The following is a 21,239-nucleotide window of genomic DNA, read 5'->3' as shown; positions in this document are numbered from 1 at the left end:
CTCCTCGGCAGCGCGCGGAAGTGACTTGGGCTCCGCCCCTTCCGGCCGCTGGGGCGGGCGTTGCTGCAAGGCGCTTCTCTGCGAGTCCGAGCTAGCGCGCCATCCCGGCGGCGGCTTCTGGGGTCTGCATCGCCGCGTCCTCGCCAGCCGTCCCAGCCTTTCACGTCCGGTCTGACCTCGAGGCGGGGCCCACCAAGAATCCCGTGGCCGTTTCCTAACCGATGGGGTTAAGGGGAAAACGCGCCGGAAAAGGGCAGCCGGCCGTGTTCGCCGTTGTGTCGGTCACAGCGACGTTGGGCGGTTTGTAAGCGTGTGGACGGAGCTGTCGCCAGGAGCGGCGGACAAGCCGAGGGCCGGGCCCGCCGACGGACCCAGGCGATCTCCTCCCGGAAAAGCCGACTCTAGCCGGTCGTCGTGAGACACTTTGGGGTTTTAATGAGGAATTTTGCCGAAGGAGACCAACGGGCTCGTGAGGGCGTCCGGCAGATGACGGAGCTGAAGTTGGATGGAATTGGGGAAGACACTGGGAGGAGGCTTTCCCGGCAGAGGAAACCGGCTCCTGTTACTGTGCAGCGTCTCCAGAAAAGCCCACTCAAAATGAAACCCTGAGAATCGATTTCCTTCCTACTAGGCAAGGCGGTCCCCAGGCCAGTGTGCCACGGCCTTTCTGGGTGCTCAAGGGCACCGGACTCCCACCCAACTGTCCCCAAGAAAAGCTCGGAAGACCCAGCGTAGGGGAATGAAGAGTCCTTGTGTGAATCCAGGTCGGCAGGGTCCCAGATTATAGTTCAGGCCTTGGCAACATCTTACTTCATTCCCTGCGGGATGCAGCCAGTACAGCTGCTCTGCCAGGGATGGTTTTAACAGCGCTGCATGATCGGCCCCTTCCTACCTGTCTGGAGTATCCTTGCCCTGAATCCTGTGTTTCACACACTCAGGATTGCTTGCTATTTCTAATTCTGTGCCTCCCTGCCTTGGTCCTTATTGCTCCTTCTCTCTGTGATAATGCTTTCCTTCACCTCCACTTGGTCAAACCGGTTTTATCATTCAGGACCCACTTCATTTGCTGAAAATCCTTCCCCTAATTTCACAAGCAGGACATCTTCCTTGTGTCTAAGGCACTTTCACTGGAGCTATTTGTTTTCCATGCCAACTGAAAACAGCCAGGAACATGGCTGTACAAGAAAATAATAAAAGGTTAGGTTTATTCAACTTGCTGCAGCAAAGGAATGCACCAGAGGACACGTGAGTCTCCTCAAAACAGGGGTGTTATGGAAGGGTCCTCGAGGGGTGTGGGGCTGTAGTTGGCCATAGATGGTCTTGGCAAGGATGGGTCAGAATTTATAATCAGGAGAGCCGCTGGAGGGGTCAGTGGTTTTGTCTTGGAGCACGTACTCTGCATGAGCTGAGTCACGTGTGTTGCACGGCATGGTTTAGTCCTGTTTTTCTGTTTGGGTGTCATGGTCAGGCCCACTTTGCTAGCTGTGGTTTCTTTCCTTCTCAGTCCCCCCACCCACCCTCCAGCATAGCTGCCACCCCGTTCCTGGCAGGGGGAGGGGACCACTATGATTGGTTAGATCAGGTCCCTGAACCTCAGTGGTGTTGACAGTTTGGGCCAGATAATTCCTTGGAGGGAAGGGAGAGGGAGGAGCTGGCCTGTGCACTGTAGGATGTTTAGCAGCGTCCCTGGCCTCCACCCACTAGATGCCAGCAGCATCCCACCTAGTCGTGAAAAGCAGTAACGTCTCCAGGCCTTACCAAGTGTCCCATGGGTTAGACCAACCAGAACCCACTCCCCCTCACCCTGAGCCTGTTCCAGCGGTGCTGCTTCCCAGTCACTTGTTTTTAAGTCACCTGTGCCAGGAGGACCGTCCCAGGGGTTAGATGCCACAATCAGGGTCTTGAGGCCTTCACAGTGTCGGCAACTGGACTGAAAGGCATGACATGAGGGTGAAAATAAACACGTTTGCCAGACAGCAGTGGCAAGTGCCCCAGCTGGTCACTGTGATTCGTGTTGCCCCAGGATGCTGTCCCTCTTTAAGACAGGGGTTCTCAACTTTAGCTGCATATTAGAATCATCCAGGAAGCTTTGAAATATCCTGATGCCTCAGTCCCATCCCAGAAATTCCAATGTAATCGGTCTGGGTTGTGGCTTGGGCATGGGTAGTTTTAAAGGGTCCCCGGACACTTTTTTTTTTTTTTTTTTTTTTTTTTTTGGCTGTGTTGGGTCTTAGTTGCAGCACGCAGGATCTTCATTGCGGCATGTGGGATCTTTCACTGAGGCGCACGGGCTCTCTTTGTTGTGGCTCACGGGCTTCTCTCTAGTTGTGGTGCACGGGCTCCAGAGCACGCGGGCTTTCTAGTTGAGGCGCATGGGCTCTCTAGTTGAGGCGCGCCGGCTTAGTTGCCCCGCGGCATGTGGGATCTTAGTTCCCCGACCAGGGATTGAACCCTCTTCCCCTGCATTAGAAGGCGGATTCTTTACTACCAGGGAAGTCCCTCCGCAGACACTTTTAAAAGCCGAAGTCGAGCATCACTGCTTAGAGAAGAAATAAGAAATAAAGACATATATACAGCATTCCAGTTTGGGGGGGACAGGGGTCTGAGTCCAGTGTCCCTAAGATTGGAGACCAAGAGAATCACCCCACCACCACTTTGCTTTGGGAGCCTCAGAGACTGCCTGCGGAAAACATGTGAGAGGCAGCTCTGCGCCACGAGGGGCTGGGGGGGACTCAGGCATGACCCTGAGGACTTGGGACCGGAGGGGCTGTGACTTGTCAGTGGGAACACAGATTATGATGAGGAACGGGCTGGGTGGCTTCCCACACGCAGGCAGTGTTTCCTATCATGACCTTGACGGGAGTTACCTGGGTGTTTGTTTATGTCAATTTGTTAAGCTGTACATTTATGTTTTGTATACCTTTCTATGTATGTTTGTTATATTTCATCCCCAAAAATGTCTGAAAGAAAGCTGTTGCCTAGTTTGAAAGCTGTCTTTGTCCAGATCACTTTCGTAAATTGAAATAGAAGGAAATGCATTTAGTGTTGGGCTTGATCAGTGATCCCCGAAACTGGACCAGGGCCTGGCCAACTGTGCAAAACACCTGGGAATTGTTAAAAGTCCAGATTCCCAGACCCCAGCCTCCCAAAGACACCGCATCCTGACACCATCACCTTGGAAGATAGGATTTCAATATGTGAATGGGAGGGGAGGGGGGCAAACATTCACGCCGTTGCAGGGGTCGAGCATTCCTTTTGATCCCATGGTGCAAAGATGGGCGTGGATGCCCATTTCAGTCTTGTTTGTGATGTAGACAAATTGGAATCACTTCAGGTGTCCATTAATAATGGTTAAATAAATGCTCATATTCAGTGGTTTGCCATATGCAATCAATGCAAGGAATAAGATGGGGAGATACTTGCATTATATTGGGAGGGAACAAACAAGTACAAAGTAGTATGTAAAGGGCCTCAGTAACTTATGGGAAATGCTTGGGTGAAGTGGATGTTGGAATTCAGAACCTTTCACATTTAAAGAACATTATGCATGACTTTCTGTTCGTGTGATGGCAGATTAGATAACTGAGACAACTGGCAGTGAGGGCGATGATGAACGAAACATTTGAAACATCTGCGTGAAGACACTGGCAAGCCCAGCATGGTGATCAGGTAACAGAAAGGGTAGAGAGAGGCCCAGGAAGATGAGCCCAGGGTCGGGAGCCACTTTTTCCCCCGAGTGCGTTTGCAGGTCCAGGGGAGGAAGTTGAGAGGCCAGCCAGTTCTGAGACACATGTATAGGATTCCTCGTGAGTCCTGCGAGGTCAGCAACGGTTGCCATGGTGTTAGTTACCCTCCTTCCCTGTGTCACACCCATCCCTCACACTTGTTCCTGGAATCACATTCCTAAGTAAGAACAGGGAGGGCTGCATACAAGCCTTTATCTCAGGCTCTGCTTTCAGGGCAGTTGAGTCCAAGGCAGGCAGAGAGACTAGAACATGAGAAGTTCCAACATATGGGATGTCTGCGTCCTCAGAAAAGAAGCGAGAATGACAAAAACTATATTTAAAGATATAATGAATGATGGAGATATTTCCAAAATTGATTCAGGTGGACATCAAGCCACAGACCCAAGAAGCCCTATGGAGCCCAGGCAGGATAAATAAAAACAAGTCAGTGAAAAATAAGACTGTGGAACCAAAGACAAATGGTTTTCACAGACCAGAAAGGATCTGTTTGCTTGGTTTCACCCTGTTACGCAGCAGAAATTCCCAATGATGAAGGAAAAGCCTCTAACTCAGAGTGGAGGTCACCACCCTGCCTCCTACCCCACGGAGTCACTGCCTCTGGGAAGGCTTTCTCTGGGCCTGCACCTGGGTGCTGCTGTCCCCGGCCCAGATACCAACACAGAGCCAACAGTAAGATGCCTTAAAAATTATAAAATACAAATTAAATGTAGATGTTCCCCTAAGCTCTCCCAGGAGGGGATCTGAGCACGGGGGTCAAAGATGGAGTCAGCTCCATCCAAACCCAGCTCTGCCACCTTCCCGCCTCCTCTACCAAGTGGGGACAAGTGTCTGCTCAGGAGGCGCCGTGAGGATGAAGCGGGCTGAGGAGTGGAGCACCTGGCAGGGCCCCCTTGCCCACTGTGCTCAGCAGCAGAAGCATTTCTGTTCCGACATTGGGTATCGTGAGGGCTGGAGGTGGGGGCAGGTCAGTCTGCGAGGACTCGAGTTAATTTCACTCGAGTCAGGCCGAGGCAGTGGGGTGAGAATTCACACTACCTTTCCTGCACTACAGGCTCAGCCGCCGTGGGTGAGCCGGGACCGGCATGTGCCTGAATCACCTCGAGATTTACCCTTAGATAAATGTGCAGTCACATCACGACGGTCTCTGAGTTCCGCCTGGTCCCTGCGCTGCTTCCACACCATCCGACATCCGTCTCTGCTCTGCATTCTGCTTCTTGGCCACTCCGAGCTGGGTCTTTGTTAGGACGTTTCAGCCTTGACAGAAGATCCAAAGCAGGAGGTGAAGCCTGGGGCCGGGGTGGGCAAGAGAAGCTCAAATGTCCCTGCGCATCCCCCGGCTGGGCCCCAGGCAGGCCCTGCTCGAGGCTCACCTCCGCATCCTGTCCTCTCTCAGTGGCCTGATGCATCACGTGGCCAGGGACTGTCATGCTGGGAATGACCTTCACAAGCCCCCAGCAGCCAGGAGACGAGATCAGGGTGGCTTCACCAGAAGGGGGCGCTGGGCAACTGGACTTGTTAAAAGCTTCTGTAACCCTCTCCTGCTGCCCTGCCCTGGGCCAGACTATCCTGATAAGAGGGAAGTCCTGCTGTGACTTCCCAGGCATCCAGAGGTGCAGATCTGGGTTGTTCCCCGGTGAGCCGCCTTTGTAAATTCAGCATCCTCCACAGCCTCCCTCCCCACACCTGGGGCTCGGGATGGACGCCGTCCCTGGGACAGCCCAGCTCCTGCTCTTGGAGGAGCATTTCCTGTCCCATCTCTCAGGGCACCAGTTCAATGCGTTCTTCTCTAAAGCCTGCATCTCATCCACTGAAGGACACAGAAACCCTGGGCAGGGGGTGGGTCGCAGGCAGGCTGAGCTGCTCACCTGTGGGGTCTGCACGGGCGGTGCTTCCTGGGTGTGGTTTTGCATCCTTGTTCTCTGTGCTCTAGACCAGCACCCACGGCCAGGGCTCCATGTGACGAGGGGGTCTCGTGTCGTCCAGCCTGGTAGCTCCTGGCCACGTGGCACCTGAGTATTTAACTATGGCCACTGCCACCAAGGGACTAAGTATTTTATTTTATTGTTTTTTTTACTTATATCTAACTAGCCACTTGTGAGTAGTGATTGGCCAGCACAGTGGTCTAGAGACAGGTAAGTTTACCAAATAACAGTCTAAGATAAGTGAGCGCTTATTGTGTATTTCCTCCCCATAAGACAGTGAATTTTTTAAGTGTTCTCTTTTGAGTGAATAGGTCTCTTCCAGTTTTGTTCCAAGGATTATATTCAACAACAAAGAATAGCGTTATTTGATCAAAAAGCATCACCACAAAAAAGAAGAGAATGAACAAAATAAAGCTTTATTTGAACGGCCCTGCACATCATTTTGAGGCCCTGGTCGCTGTCCCAGTTTATAGCTGTCATTTCATAAGTAGCACCCTAACCATAATCCGCCAAGTCCAGCAAACTGCTACCGGTACAGGTGGTGAGAGCTGCCAATCTGTGTGCTACAGCCAAGGCCACCCGTCCTCACCTTGTCACCGAGAGGCCAGCACAGCCACTTACGGCAGGTGTTGAGCACTCCAGGTCCCCGCGAACACGTGCACAGCTGCAGGGTACCGCCCTCTGTGGGGTGCAGGTTGGAGCAGCCCTCCTGTCCTCCAGGACCCAGCTCAGCAGGCCACCCTCCCAGCACTCCACAAGTGGGCCCTCTCATGCTTGGCTATCAATAGGCACTTTGCAACCTAATGGTCGACGTTGTCTTGCTAAGTCCAGAGGACCCAAGGCACGTTGGAAAAGGGAGAGACCTGGCTCAGAGTAGAGAGGTAGGGCAGTTTTCAGGGACCCAGTTCCGGCTGCATTACTGAGTCCCTGGCTTCCCTGAACAGCCCTAGGCATGGAGCACGCCAACTGGCTGCTGAGTGTCCAAGGCCGGGGGGAGGGGAATGTTTCCAGACCGCAAGCTGCAGAACCACATGTGACCGGAGCCCTTCAGAGCTGAAAAGCGCGCCCATCCCCACAGGTGCTTTTAGCGGTTAGATTTCATCACACACAAACCAAGAGAAGTGGAAACATACACCAAAAACAGATGCTGTGGGCTTGAGAGATTTCAAGATGCCTGTGTTCAGACGGAGGCACAAACATTTCCAATTCGGATTTCAAGTAGGCCAAACGGTACCCAAAAGTGCACCCTCCAACCCTCCACATTTCCCCCTGAGCAGAGGCAAAGAAGGAGCTTTTCGTAACTGTTAAGAAGAGTGTGTACAAGTAAACCACACATTGCACATATGTGTTTGCACCATTTTTCTTTTGAAATATAAAAGTATAAAAATAAAATTTCCACCTTTCGTTTCTAGAAACACCTGGAGAAAACATGACTGCTTGTAGTTTCCAGTCGCCTGAGCAGGCACAGGGGCTCCACCTTCCTGTGCTGTCGGGAAGACATGGGAATGGAGGTGACGGACTTTTCACCGGGAAACCAAATTCAGGGCAAGTGGGAGAAAGCTCACCCTGTGTGAGGACCTGTCATGGGTCCCCACGTAGAGGGAAGGCAGGGACTTGGGGCTTCGTGTGGAGGGCAGTGTGGGTTCCGCTGGGGCATCTAGGAACAAGCCGACTTGGGAGCTGTGTTCTAGGAGCGTAATTTCGGGGCCTGGCTCGGGGTCTCGGCAGAGCCATCGTCACTGGGCGGCCCCCCGCTTGTCTTTGTACTCCTGGTAGGCGCTCAGTATCTCCGTGATGACAGTGGGGTCCTCCAGTGTGGTGGTGTCCCCCAGGTCCTGAGCTCTGCCTGTGACGATCTTCCTCAGGAGCCTCCGCATGACTTTTCCAGACCGAGTTTTTGGAAGACGTTTCACTACCTGGCAGGGAAGGCGCAGCATTAGACTTTGGGTGGTGCCCAGACTCCCAGCCCGTGTCCGATGGCGTTGAGATGAGGAGGGTACTGCTCAAGGGAGGACGCCCCTCCCCGGGGACCCGACAGGAATGGCTGATGTGCAGCCCACCCCAGAGAACAGCGGGGCGGTGGCCTCTGGTTTTACCTTCCTCCATCTGGACCTAAAGCTGAAATCAGCCGTGGTCAGGGGTTTAGCTGAGCCTCCACCGGGGGGCTCTCCCCTACCCAGGTGGACCTCACTGCCGACACGCGTTTCTCCTGCCCGCTACACCGGGAGGCTCCCAGGCATTCTCGGGGCGCCTTGTCTCCTCCCCCCGCCGGGGCCATAGTTGGCTTTTTCTAACATAAGAAGCAAGGGGTGCTTAAGAGGAAAATGTCTTGCTTAGTGTTTGAAACTTAGCCTTTGCCATTTTCCAACTACAGGCATCCAGCGTCAAGGCGATATGTTAAGGGCTGCGTTTGGGGCCTGTAACAGTGGCCTCTCTTTTGAAAGAGTCCAGTTAACCTACGGGGAGTTCAGGTGAAGCTCTGGTCACCGGGCCGACAGTCTGACCTTGTACGGCACCGAGTGAAGCTGGGCCCTCCTGCCACCGAGGCCCAGCTCCCAGCCAAGGAAGGAGTGAAAAGCCAGCAGGGCTGAGAAGGTGGCCCAGCTCCTCTTTGAAACTGGCCCCAACACAGACTCTCAGGCAGGGTCTGGTGGTGTTTCCTCACCGGCCCGGGAACCTCTGGTCCCACTCCAGGCCTCTGTTTACAATCCACGATGCTCCACGGCCCAGCCCGGCCCCTGCGCAGGTGGCTGTGTCTCCCTCCGTCCGAGGACGCAGCAAACCACTGCCCTTGCCCACCTCCTGCCACTGTCTCCTGTCAATGGTGGGAAGCGAGGAGGAGCAGTGCTATGGCCCCGGAGGCGTGTCCACTCACCAGGACCTGGTCGGGCACCGCGTACTTGGCGATCTTAGAGGCCACCGCCGACCGGAGCTCCTTCACCACCACGTCTGCGTCACCCGCGTCATCTTTCAACACGATGAAGGCGAACGCAGCTGGAAGGAGAGCAGAGGATCAGGCGCATCAGACCACGACCCACCTCCCGGGGCAGCATGTTTCACACAAATCGCCATATATCCAAAGGGGCTTTAAATCATAGGCCGGTGACCCTGTGGCAGCTGGTCTCTTTAGCTGCAGCCCCGAAGGTGCATTTCCATTTTCATTCAAGGTGGAAGTGACTCCACTGGCTCCTCTGGCGCCCCGGGTGGCGGGCACGTGTGGAGAGACCCTGGAGCCGTGACTCACCTCTGTCCGCACACCCGTGACACAGCCGTGACGTGGGCTGTAGGAGACTCACTCTCCACCCCGTGCGACAGGTGTGGAAACACCGCCCAGGCACTAGTCTCTGGGCACGTGTCCAGCCTGTGGACACCAGCCACGTGGCTATTTAAAGGTAAGTTAAATGTAAAATGCGGCTCCCCAGTCACGTGAGCCACATGTAGCCGGGGCCCACCATGTGGACAGCACAGACGAAGAGTGGCTCCGTCGAGGCAGGAAGTTCTGTTGGGCTGTGCTGGTCAGCCAGTATTTTAGCACAAACACCAGGTTTTGTTTTCAATACTTCAGCGAGGATCAGAGTGGCTCCCACGGGCGTCCAGCACGTTTCTCCTTAACCCCCCGGGGATGATCTCGCACACGGACCCAACTCCAACTCCATTTCTCTCCAAGTGAGCAATCGCTGTCCCAGCGCCACTTGGGACGGTCTGTCCTTTCCCCGCTGACCCACACTGTCCTGCCTCCAAGCCAAAGGTCTCTCCACAGCCTCCTTCTTGCTCACTGACCTGTCCGTCCCTGCACCGAGCCCACCCCATCCTGAGCTACACTCCCTGCGCACCACCTAACCCCCACTGGTCCTGTCCGTCTGCCTCTCCCCTCTCCCCCAGCCCCTCCAGCACATGAGCCCCCGGGGAAGGGACTTAGGTCGCTCTCCAGGTCTGCGTCCTAATCACACGAGACCTGGGGGCTCCCCTCCGTCAGATCGAGTGCAAACAGAGACAGTGGGGACAAATACACACCCACAGCTTTTGCTGTTGTTCATGTTTTACAAGTGGACAAATGCTCAAATTTGTTAGAAATCAGGAAAATGCACACCCTCATACCCGATACACGAATTCTCCCCCAAAGCCTGGTAGGCAACGCCAGAGTGGCTTAGGATGCAGGAAAGGGCTGCTGGCGGGAGCGTGATGTGGCCCGAGACCCCTGAGACGCACACTCGAGGACCCGTCCTGTCTCATACCCTCGACCCCCAACAGCCCCCCACATCGCAGCCCCTGTTATCATGGGCGACATCCTCACGGGCACATCCTTCTGTGGCAACTGAAAACGCTTTTTTAAAGCACTTAAATAAGTGTTCAATTTTCCAACAGGTTGGCTTAGAGACAGTAAGTAACAGAAGAAGAGCACACAGGCGTGGCTGGGAGGCAGGTGACACTGGGTCATCGTGCATCCTGACAGCAGGAGGGAGAGTGCCCAGGCCATTCAGCCGGGCAGTAAAAGTCAGTCTGCCCAGCAGTGCAGCATAAGGTCAGAGAGTGTCTGGGTCACGCCAGGCCAGGCCAGGCCAGTGTGACTGCTACGTGCCTGGCATTACAACACTCGGGTGACCCTGCCCCTTCCCAGACCCACCGCTTAGAAACTGGCGGACTTTGGAACAAAGTGTGTCCCCAGTAAGGACCAGTCCAATCACTGGCTCTGTGCTCCCCTGGCCCATCGCTGTGCAGGGGGAACCACAGGTCAGACTCCTCCAAAGAGCCTCAGGCCAGTCAAGGAGCCGCTGCAAGGCACGGGGCGCTGTGACGGAGCACGTGTGAGGGACGTGTGGGCAGCACAGGGCATTTGCACACACTGTCCCTGACAGGGCCGCCAGGGCCCTGTGGACGGGGAGGAAGCTCCCCAAGCTCAGCTGGGCCAAACAGGTCACAACTGCTTGTGGGTGAGTGTCCTTAAAGGACGGCAGAACCAGGACATTTCAGAGTCCTGACTTTTTTCTAACACTTGTGTCTGTTCAGCCTCCTCACCCAAAATCTCTGCTTGAGAGAGACGTGAACCAGCAGCCTGACCCACAAGAAAGCCCTGGCCCCCGCCCACCAAGTCTGCTTCTCCTACAGGAGCCCTGGCCCCAGGGCCAGGAGGGTCCTCGGGGGACACGCACCTTCTCCCTTGATGTCGTGGGGGTAGCCGATGACGGCGGTCTCGGGCACTGCAGGGTGGTCAGCCTGGGCACGACAGAGAACGCAGAGGTGAGGCAGCGACTCAGCCAATGACGACCACCCCAGACCCCAGGCAGCGGCAGCCGGTGGCGGTGCAGGGCACGGAGGCCGGCTGGGCTCACCATGGCGTCCTCAATCTCCGCCGTCCCCAGCCGGTGGCCGCTGATGTTGATGACATCGTCCATCCGCCCCGTGATCTGGTAGTAGCCGTCCTCAGTTCGGTAAGCCCCGTCTCCTGTGAAGTAGTAGCCTGCACCACAGAGGGGGGATTCAGCACCAGCTCTGAACTGGGACCCAGCGGGGCTCCCGTCCTTCCATGAGGGACACCCCCTGGACAGGAGGAAGCGCCGAAGACCCCCTGCTGACGCAACCCCCCCCCCCCAATGAAGACACCTCTCCAGTGCTGCTAAGCTGGTGCCAGTAAAGGGCAGAGGGGCTGCCAGACAGCAGGAGGCTGCGAACGTCTGGAAGCAGAAGATACGAGGAGCCCACTCGAGCTTCCCCAAGGGTGAGTGTCGCTGACATGCTTGCGAATGCAGAGCATCGGTTCCCAGGGGCACACGTGTACGTGAACTCCCACCCAACGACACGACACAAGCCGGGAAGACAACGACACGGAGACCGGGGGGAGGCCTGGAGCCACCGCGATTGTCGCCAAGGTGGCGTCCTGCTCTTCTCCTGGGAGCCCATGGCCTGAGCCCCTGGGAGAACCCCGAGCTGGACCACTCCTGGCTCAGAGGTAAGGAAGGGAGGGAGCGTTCACGCAACCCCCGGCCCCTCGGAAACGGTTCTGAGACCGAGTCCAGCGGTGGCAGGAAAGGCTCACCCGGGTAGGCCTCGAAGTAGGCGTCCATGAATCGCTGGTGATCTCCGAAGATGGTCCGGGCCATGCCTGGCCAGGCCTGGGACAGGCACAGAGCCCCGGACACATCTCCACCCTTCAGGACATTTCCCTGCAGACCCGGGAGATGGGGAGACAGAAGGAGTGACCATCTCGCGTTCTCCGAACTGCCAGGCCCGACGCAGGAACAGGACAAGTGCCCCAGAGGGAGCTGCCCGGAGCTTTCTCCTCTGAGAGGAGACCCTGCGGTGGGTGCCGCGCGACGGGGGAGGGCAGCCGAGGCCAGGGGGGCGGGGCACGTGGACGGGGAGACTCACCTTCTCGTCCATGAGAACAGGGACGATGCCAAACAAGGGCCTCATCGCCATGCACGGCAGGATTTCTGCCCCCTCCTCCGAGGGCCGTGGCGAGATGCAGATGCCCCCCGTTTCTGCGGGGGGTACAGGAAGAAACACCAGTGGGCCTGGGGCTACTGACACGTGTATCCAGACCATATGGACACAGGGTCCACACACACGGCTGCTCTCCAGAGTGGGAGGGGGTAGACCTGCCGTCCGGGGCAAGGAAACAGCCCCCAGTGACAAAAGGACCTCTGAAGAGAAACCAGGCTTGGGTGCCGGTCCCCTCCACTGTGGAAATGAGAGCGGGCCGGGGGCCAGGTTCAGCTCCAGGAGCCACGGCCCCCATCCCGTGCTGTGGGGACACAGGGACGGCGGAAAGGAGGGCGGAGGGAAAGAACGCCCATGGGTCCTGCCCCCAGGCATTCCTCTGGCTCCGGCCTCCATCAGCCTGCATGGGAAGGGCCCCCCCAAGACTCTGCTGTAGGGAACATCTGGGGCCTTCCTGAACCATGAGGCCCGCGCCACTGGGAACGTCTCACTTTCTGGCTTCTTGAAGGACGAGACCTCAGCCACGTTTATTACGTCAGTGGTGGTCTCTTGCCCCCAAAATCCTGATAAGTCAGACACCCCAGAGGAGTGGGGCAAATCAAAACACAGTGGTGCAGAAAAAACTCCTTTCCCTCTAGATCCAAATCTAGACTCAAGATCGCTTAAACAGCAGGACCCATCACTGGGCCGCACCGGGTTCAGGAGGTGGGCCGCCAAGGAAGGGAACCTTCGCGGGGCCCTGTGTCGCCCCTCCGCCCCCTCCCGGGCCCCACCTTACAGATGAGGAAACAGAGGCTCAGGGAAGCCTTCGAACCCATGTCTCACAGCTGCAGAGCGGCAGCTGCTGCCCCGAGCTTCCTCTCCCCACACGCCAGGCGCCCGTTGAGCTGACGCTCCGCGCTCCCTGCCCCTCCCCCCGGGGACATGCTCACCTGTCTGCCACCAGGTGTCCACCAGCGTGCACCGGCTGTCCCCCACCACCCTGTGCAGCCACTTCCAGGCCTCCTGGTTGATCGGCTCTCCCACTGCATCCACACGAGAGAGAGAAGATGTTAAGAGACCTCAAAAAGGCTGAAACCAAAAGGAGCTGATTTCACGACGAAAACAGCTCTATAATTTTCCCAAAAGACACAAAAGGAGACTTGAAAAAGCAGTGAGATCATCAGGTTTATGGCTATGGAAGAACACAAATGACAATGAGATATTTTCACCATCAGAGGGTCAAAAACCAAGAAGTTGGCAAGAGTGTGGAGGAAACAACACCACACACACTGCTGGAGTGCAGTTTGGAGAGCGATTGGAGTGTTTCTCTTCCCGTTTAGAAGTGCACACACCCGTTGCAACTGCTTTGGATGCCTGCTGGTGAGGGAACCCACTATAAAGCCAGACACACTCGTCCTGTGACTGGAGGAGGTCGCTCCAGGCACCCACCCCCAGAAGCAGACACAGACGAGGATGTTCCCATGGCCAAGAGCTAAAAACTGTCCGTGGAGAGGAGAATGGCGAAGTGAATCGTGGCACGTTCGTGAGGGACCACCACCGGCCAAGGCATGAATTGTCCCAGGTGCAGGAACCGCCGTGCTATTCACCCACCTGCCAGCACGGCTCACTGATGCTGATGGAAGAAACGTCCACACGTCGAGGTGCGGGGAAGTCATTCTGGCTCACACACCATTTAACTCAGACCTTATGCTAACTGGAACAGCCTGCCAAACATACACTGCACATCTGCGTTAATCATTAAAGAAAAGGGCACGCTGTCCAGAAGTAAAGAATGTCTGAAGATAGAGATAAATGCCTCCCTGGGACGCCAATGCTGGGACTCCTTTGATGATAAGACTCCCTTCCCAGAGCCAAGGCTATACTAACTCTCTGTGTACGTGCTGATCTGCGTTTTTGAAACCTTGAAGGAATGTATCCCTGACTTGTTTGATGTTCTTTGTCCTGATAAAACTGCTGAAAACCATGCTTCTCTGGAGCAGTTCCCTTAGAGCTATAGTCCTCAGCTTGGTTTGAATAAAATTCTCTTCCATTCTTATTATAGATTGGTTACTGATTATTTTCCTCGACAATACCCTGGTCTCAGGAAACCCCCGCAGGGCTCTGCTGTTGGAGCTGGTTATGCAGCAGAGGTGCCCCCAAGCTACACAGAGCCCAGCCAGCTGGTGAGGACCCCCTGGGGGGAGTAGGGGGTCCCTGCACACTCGCTGCTGCCTGGTCCAACAAGACAGTGGCTCTGGTCACAGCCCTTATAGAGTGAGGCCCATAGGAGCCCGCCCCTGGCCTGGGGGACGCGCAGCAGAGCGCTCTGAGCACCTGCCTTGTCACCTGCATACTGCTTCCTTAGTAACCGAATCCCCTGCAGGAGAACAGGCCTGGCGCCTTCCCCCTCCCGGGACCACCTCAACTCAGGGTAACCCAGGTCACCTTTCCAAAACGCTCTCACATGACTTGGCGACATCTATCCTGATTACGAGTGGAGATAACCTTTGATCTCACAACTCCCTCCCTGCCTGGAAACACGCACCCAAGGGCAGAATGGCACTGATGACAGCGCTGGGAACAGCAGGGGGTGAGAGCCTGGGCAGCCACTAGCGAAAGGGCTCGGGCCTGACCTTCCAACGGTGGTGAGTTTTCATAATGAAGATGGAGCACAGACAACATCACAATGCTGAGCCCCAGACCCTTAACGGCTGTGGGCTCCCAGAAGGGGCTTCCACGTGGGACATCTGCTTTCTACTGGCTGCAGCGCATCACGTGAACTCAGCGCAGACACAGCCTTTGTGATGAAGCCATCCAGAGACCTGCGCTGGCTCTGGCACACACATGCCTCCTGCAGCCGCTCACCTGAGCCCAGGGTCCGCAGGGAGGAGCGGTCATACTTCTTCACCCAGGAATCCTCGAATTTCAGCAGGAGCCGGAAGGCCGTCGGGGCGCCATAGAACTGATTGATCTTCAACCTCTGCACCATCTCCCAGTACCGACCTACGAGAGGCCCCGGGTCACGTCACCTCCATGAGCCGCACTTAGAGGCGGCCCACGTTACCGTGCGCCGGACGTGTGCAGACACCCACGGTGTCCACGAAACCCACTCTGCATCCACCTCCGGGACGGGAGGGGCTCCCCATGGGGCCGCCTCCCGCACTCCCCGCGTCGGAGGCTGGAGCCTCCGCTTGGCCCTGGGTGCCGACCCACACGCTGACAGCCCATGTCCTGACCCACGGGACACAGCGAGGAATCGGGTCAAAGGGATATTACCGTGAAGTAGCACCAATGCAGAGCCCGCGTTCAGGCACATTTAAATGGTCTCTAGTGGCGACCCGTGCTTCCCCCGGAGCAGCAGCGGCACCCAGGATGCACGCGCCCCATCAACCCCCCAACTCGCCGCCACCACTCTGCACACAGGAGGTTGAGGCCACCTGAGACTCGGCTCTCATCCCTAGCCGGGCCCCCTGCGCGTCTTCCGGGAGCACATCTGGCCCCTGCGGGAGGCTGGAGAGAACCTGGGAGGGGGGGACCAAAGTTCCAGGCATCAAACCATCAGCACTATGGACCGCCTGCGCAAGAGCCTGGGCAAGAGCCTGGGCAAGAGCCTCGGCAGAGCCGCCAACCTTCGGTCACGTTTGAACAAACACTTGAAGACGCTGTGCCGCAAGGGAGGAAGATGCCAGGGGAGCAAGACGTGGGTCCTCAAAGGCACCCCTCTCCATGGTGGCGGCTCCAGGCCACACACCACGAGCTCGGCCCGAGCAGCCCGAAGGCACAGGCAGTAGGGCACACGGGGAGGCTGGCCACTGGCCTCGGCTTCGAGGAAGGGCAGGATCCGGTCAGGTGGCCGCAGAGGTTAGAGGGACACTAGGGTGGGTGGTCTCTCGAAGGCTCCAGCGATTGGACCCCCTCCCATTGCACGTGTGATCCCACTGCAGGCCTGGCCCGGCCCCTGCCGCCCGGCAGCTTTGTCACAAGAACCCACGAGCCTGACCCGAGCAAAGCCTCCAGCCTGCAGCCCGCACCCCCCAACCTCTCCTCCCTCGTCCTGCCCCTCCTGCAGTCCGCACCAGCGTTGGGGTAAACCGGGGTGCTCTCAAAAAGGACGCTGGTCGCTCCATTGCAGAGAGGCCCGTACACCACGTAGCTGTGTCCCGTAATCCAGCCGATGTCAGCCACGCAGCCAAAGACGTCACCTGGCCAGTAGTCAAACACAAACTGCAGAAACAGGAGGAAGGGCTGTCAGGAGCCTGTCACCCGCTCCCACACGTCACAGGGCGTGTTCTGTCCCACGGCCCCCGAGAGCAGGAGTGAGGGCAGAGCAGCCACAGCAGTGATGAGAGGGGAACCACTGGTGACAGCGGCGCCAGGCCCGCAGATGACAGCGAAAGAAGCCGGACTTCAGAGGGGACACTCTTTGAGCCCCAGCACAAAGCCCACCCATACGCTGGAGGTCGCCTAGCACTAGTCCTGAGGCGGGCGGGGATGGGAGTTTTGGGGGAGCGGGCGGATGTCAGGGCCTGAAGGAGCTGGAGATGCTCGCCACACGTGTACCCACAGGTAAAACTCCATCCAGTCCTATGTCTAAAATAAGGGCACCTTTCTGCATTAAGTTACACCATAGTTTTTTTGTTTTTTTGGTTTTTTACACCATAGTTTTTTAAATCCTTTTAAAACTGCAAAAAACAAAAGCCAAAAAGACCAAGAAACGCATCAAGCATCATCAGCTTCTAAGAGTCTGAGAGACACGGGCATCTCCTTATTCTTGCCAAAAGGTCAAACCTGAACCTGACCCTGTCTGTGGGTCCACTTGCCCTTTTGCAGGAGACACTGAGGACAGAGAGACACACAGCCGGGCACTACGACCGACAACGTTCAAGGAGTTGAAGGGATGGAGGGAAACCCATTGGCTAAACTTGGCTTAAAAGGCTTACCCAAAACAGTCAGTGGGCAAGAGTAAGCTACAGTACCTAGGGATGCACATTTGGGTGACAAAACTAGAAAGGGCAGGGACACTATGGGCCATGAAGGGGCTTCTGTGTGAGGCTGGCGATGTGCCAGTTTTTGACTGAAGTGAGTTTGTCCAGCAATAATTCATTAAGCCACACATTTGATTTCGGTGGTTTTCTATATCTGTGTTCTATTTTGCAATAAAGATGTTTTTTCAACCTTTGGGCGAGTGGCCCAGTCTCTTGCTGCCACAGACACACACTGAGGTCCCCCAGGAGTTTCCAGACAGCACAGTGGTCTCGAGTCTGCCAGGGTCCTGTGGAGCCATGACCCAAGGCAGAGGGTTGGAAACTGCACTCCCACTGCACCGGTGAAGCAGGACGCCCACACCCCAAGGCCCACAGCATCCCGGAACTGAGAGGATTTTTAATACGAGGACCCACAGTGCCACATCTTTCACGGGGCTGGCGACCTCTCTACCTGCCGTTCTTGGAAGGAGAACAGGAGCCCGGGACCGGCCACGCTCCAAAGGGCACCCTGACCCCACTGCTCACCCTGAAACCTGCCCATGTCCCCACCGTCCCTGCAGAGTCAACTGTCCTTTTCCCTGAAGAAACCAACAGTCCTAATACCTTCAGCAGGTGCACGGGCGGACACACACACACACACACACACACAGACGTACACACTCATCGACACACGCTTATGTACAGAAGGCTGAAAGTTTCTATTCCTAAAGCTTTAAAATGCCCTCACTGTATTGAAGAGAAATTCAAAAGATGGTCCCGTCCTTACATCCCCACTTCTTTTGCTCATGTAGACAGTGTCCTGGTAATGCTTGAAAACAAAAAATGAAGACTCTTTCACCACATTTACAGCTCCCCTCATGCTAATTTTGTTATAAATGGATGGAAACACGTTGACCCATTCTGTGACTTTCTTGGTGTTCGGTCTCGGTAGCTACATTTTCCAAAGTGTCCTGACTTACACTACATGTCAGTCTTTGCAACATGCCCACCCAGAGCTGAGCAAGAGGCTTTCAGACGAGAACAGCTCTGTGATGCTCACGGTCACCCAGCGGCCAGCAGACAGCGGCTTTAACATGGACTGTGTCAAGCATAATACCTCGTCTTCCCGGCCTGGTTCTGTGCCGCGTCTATCTTTCTGCCTCACTTCCGCATCTTCAGTGCTGCCCGCAAGTGGCTGCCACTCCCAGGCCTCATCTTTGCCCTCCCAGGACCCGCTCGTCGTCCGTGCTCATCCGTGAGGTCCACCTCCGGATGACCAGGCCTGGCCGATCAGCATATCCCACTCCCACCCCCACCATAGTGACTGACTGGGCGGGGCCCTGGACCCCAGCCAGACTGTAGGTGCTCTCAGCGTCCAAGCCCTGCCTGGATGCGCCTGGGCTTCCCGGTCACGTGGCCAGTCAGCTCCCCTGCTGCTGGCATTGCCTAGGGCTGAGTTCTGCCTTTGGCCAGAGAGAGAGTCTGGTCCACAGACAATATCCTGAGACCCCATCCCACCTGGGGAGCGTCAGCTATTCCCCAAGGCAACCAGGGATGCATGTTAACCAAAATCCCCCCACCCACCCATGTTTAAATGAGTGCTGATTTTTAAATGCATTTACTATAATAAAACTGTGCCAGACCATTTGCTTTATAATCCTTAAAGGATGGTCCCCTGTAATACAATTTCCATACACTAAATTTAAGTCTCCTCATAAAAGCAAGTCTTTTTTAAAATTTTCCTTTTAAAATGTGGCCCCAGTAAGCAGAGCCTAGAGGCCACAGCACTTTTAGAGGCCCATGAAAATGTTTTACTTTCTTTTAAAACCAGATAAAAAAGACCTCTTAAGTAGAAGAAAGCGTCTTAACAAATAACAATAATGTACTCATATTTACACCAACCTTGTTGTATAGGAGAAGAGCCCAGGAAGGCCAGTGCACCTGGACTCTCAGCACCTAAAAGCAGCCGTGCCAGCCAGCACATCAGGCCTAGGGAGGGCTTGGCACACGTGTGACGGGCTAAAGACCAGCAGAAGACACAGGTCCAGGACCCAGGCCCTTCCAACAAGGACAGAAACTCAGCCCCCCAAGCACACCCCTCCACCACGCTGATGCCAGGACACCCGGCCCTGCTCGTGAACACATGAGGAGAAGACGTTAGCAGGAGCTCTGGCCCCAATCCAGCCTCTCCTGGCCCCCCGCCCGGAGCCCCCCGGGGCAGCGCCCTACCCGGTGCGTCAGAGCGGCGTACAGCAGGTAGCCCGCCTGGGTATGGACAAGCCCCTTGGGCGTCCCAGTGCTCCCCGAGGTGTACAGCAGGAAGAGCGTGTCCTCACTGCCCATGCTCTCCGGGGCGCACACTGGCTCCTCCTTGGCCATTTCCTGTGAGGGAGAAGACCAGACAGCCCGTCACGGGCAGTGACCTCGCCCCTGCACCTGGCGTCCCCTCGGCCTCAGAACTCGGCAGACAGGGTTCAGAGTTCACCTTCTCTAGCCTGCCCTAGTTTAATTCCAAATAAAAGGATGGATCCAGTCATTTCTGTTATGTTAAATGTTTCCCTCTGTTTGTGGAATTTGAGTTCCATCTTCCCTACCAGGATGGAAGCCCATCAAATAGCAAAGGGGAACCCTGGGCACCTCTGGGGGACCCAGATTGAGAACCACAATCTGACAAGACTCAGACTCAGTTAATCCAATGACAACCCCTTCTCCTCAAACTATACAAAAGGAGATAAACCCACCTGCTCAAGGGGGATGTCCAGATCCCCCATGTGAACCTTGTTGTCTGTCCTGTGAGCCACGAGGACATGCTGGACGGTTGGGCAGAGCTTTATGGCTTCGTCCACAATCTTCTTCAGCTCCACCACGCGCCCTCCCCGGAGTCCTTGGTTGAAGGTGATAACCACCTTGCACTTGGCTATCGGAGTCAAAGGCAGGTAATTCTGGTCAATTTCCTCCCCACTCTGACCTTCACAGCCCAGACAGCCACACACCCCAGGCCTAAGGGTGTGACAGAGAAAGTCCATCCTTGAGCAAGAGAGTCAACAAAAAAAAGTGAAGTTCCACCTGCTCTGGGATCTTTGTGCTCAGAGCAGGAGCGCCAGCCTTTTCCCGGCTCTGGGAAGAGCAGGTGTAACTGGAGATAAGTCACCAGACGCTCAACTCCGCCAGACTCCCGCTCCCTCCCACCTGCCCCGGGGCCTTCCCAGGCTACCCTCCACCCACCACGCCCCAACCCGGAATGACCCGGAGGCATCACGGCTGAGGTGGGCTATTGTACAACTGGCCCCTGAGAAAGAGCCTGGAACAACCATCCAGCTGCCATGCTGGTGGCCACGCACAGCCCTGAGACCTGTGACGTGGGCACCGAGGTCTGATTTGGAGCCACAGGCAGGAGTGTTGAGGAATCACCCCACCCAGTAGTCCTCAACCAGCCCCTCGGGGTTCATGCTGACGCCCGGGGCCCCATCGCCTTCCAGGGTTTCCCTGCGGTCTGAGCCCTGGGCACCCACAGTAGGAGCTCCCCGGCCTCACTCCCCGCAGCCCGCAGCATCTCCCAGGACCACCTCCCCAGTGAACTGCCTGCACTTGAACTCTCGCCTCAGGGCGGCTCCTGGGGGCCCTACCTGAGTCTCCCTCAGCTTTCCAGTCTGAAACGTGCTTTCTAGAGACATGCTCACAGCCTCTCTTCCTCCCAAGAGCCCTAGAGGTGGCACAGCCCCGCGGGCCACCTGAGACCCCTCCAGCACAGGCCTTTGCCTGGGTCAGAGAGATACTCTGGACTGCTTGGGGCACCTAGGGCAGTGTCATCAGCTCTGCACGCCAGGCCCCGGCCACACACACTGTTTGCTCCTCAGGCCTTGGCAATCAGTCACCTTGCGGAGACAAAGTCAGGTGGACAGAGCCCGCCTGAGACGCTCCAGGCCTACATCCCCGAGCTGGGACTGTCCAGGGAAGCTCCCTGTGGGGCAGGAAGGGAGATGGCCCAGCAGGTAGAAAGGGACCCTGCTCAAGGGCATGAGAGACAAAGAAAGCTCAGGACCCTCTGGAGAAAACAGCGGCCCCTGCCCAACCTGGGTGCTGGAATCCCGGCCGCCGAGACACAGGCCTCGCTCCCGGTGCCCATCTGCGCGAGGCCTCCCTGCCCGAGTGGTTCTCCAGGGCAGGAACCTCCGGGCCCGACACGC

The 21,239-nt window shown here is 56.3% G+C and overlaps 1 protein-coding gene and 2 long non-coding RNA genes across 5 annotated transcripts in view; 2 read left to right on the top strand and 1 right to left on the bottom strand.

Moving 5' to 3' along the window:
• The first annotated feature begins 53 nt into the window (after positions 1-53).
• Positions 54-5,296, top strand: LOC132349513 (uncharacterized). The gene is made up of 3 exons (XR_009497682.1): positions 54-1,245; positions 3,574-3,669; positions 4,798-5,296. It is a non-coding gene; the product is annotated as an uncharacterized LOC132349513 (long non-coding RNA).
• Positions 5,297-6,068: 772 nt separating this feature from the next.
• The window catches only part of ACSS1 (acyl-CoA synthetase short chain family member 1), a 41,782-nt gene continuing 26,611 nt past the window's right edge, over positions 6,069-21,239 (bottom strand). For 2 of the 3 annotated variants that reach the window (XM_059897698.1, XM_059897700.1), the window contains exons 4-14: positions 19,794-19,969; positions 19,282-19,434; positions 16,165-16,312; positions 14,954-15,091; positions 13,039-13,131; positions 12,035-12,147; positions 11,703-11,829; positions 10,999-11,126; positions 10,819-10,882; positions 8,544-8,662; positions 6,069-7,584 (exon numbers count right to left, since the gene is read on the bottom strand). In XM_059897698.1, coding sequence (XP_059753681.1) covers positions 7,405-7,584; positions 8,544-8,662; positions 10,819-10,882; positions 10,999-11,126; positions 11,703-11,829; positions 12,035-12,147; positions 13,039-13,131; positions 14,954-15,091; positions 16,165-16,312; positions 19,282-19,434; positions 19,794-19,969 — 1,439 coding nt within the window. In that variant the 3' untranslated portion in view covers positions 6,069-7,404. The remainder of the gene's footprint in view (positions 7,585-8,543; positions 8,663-10,818; positions 10,883-10,998; positions 11,127-11,702; positions 11,830-12,034; positions 12,148-13,038; positions 13,132-14,953; positions 15,092-16,164; positions 16,313-19,281; positions 19,435-19,793; positions 19,970-21,239) is intronic. The other variant, XM_059897699.1, reaches the window with a different exon arrangement.
• LOC132349344 (uncharacterized) lies at positions 7,788-14,147 on the top strand. Its single transcript, XR_009497659.1, has 2 exons — positions 7,788-9,060; positions 10,676-14,147. It is a non-coding gene; the product is annotated as an uncharacterized LOC132349344 (long non-coding RNA).

Source organism: Balaenoptera ricei, chromosome 15 (assembly GCF_028023285.1).
Source record: "Balaenoptera ricei isolate mBalRic1 chromosome 15, mBalRic1.hap2, whole genome shotgun sequence".
In the NCBI taxonomy this organism is placed as follows: Eukaryota; Metazoa; Chordata; class Mammalia; order Artiodactyla; family Balaenopteridae; genus Balaenoptera; species Balaenoptera ricei.
The sequence above is the reverse complement of the archived record's forward strand: the minus strand, read 5'-3'. Positions and strand labels throughout refer to the sequence as shown.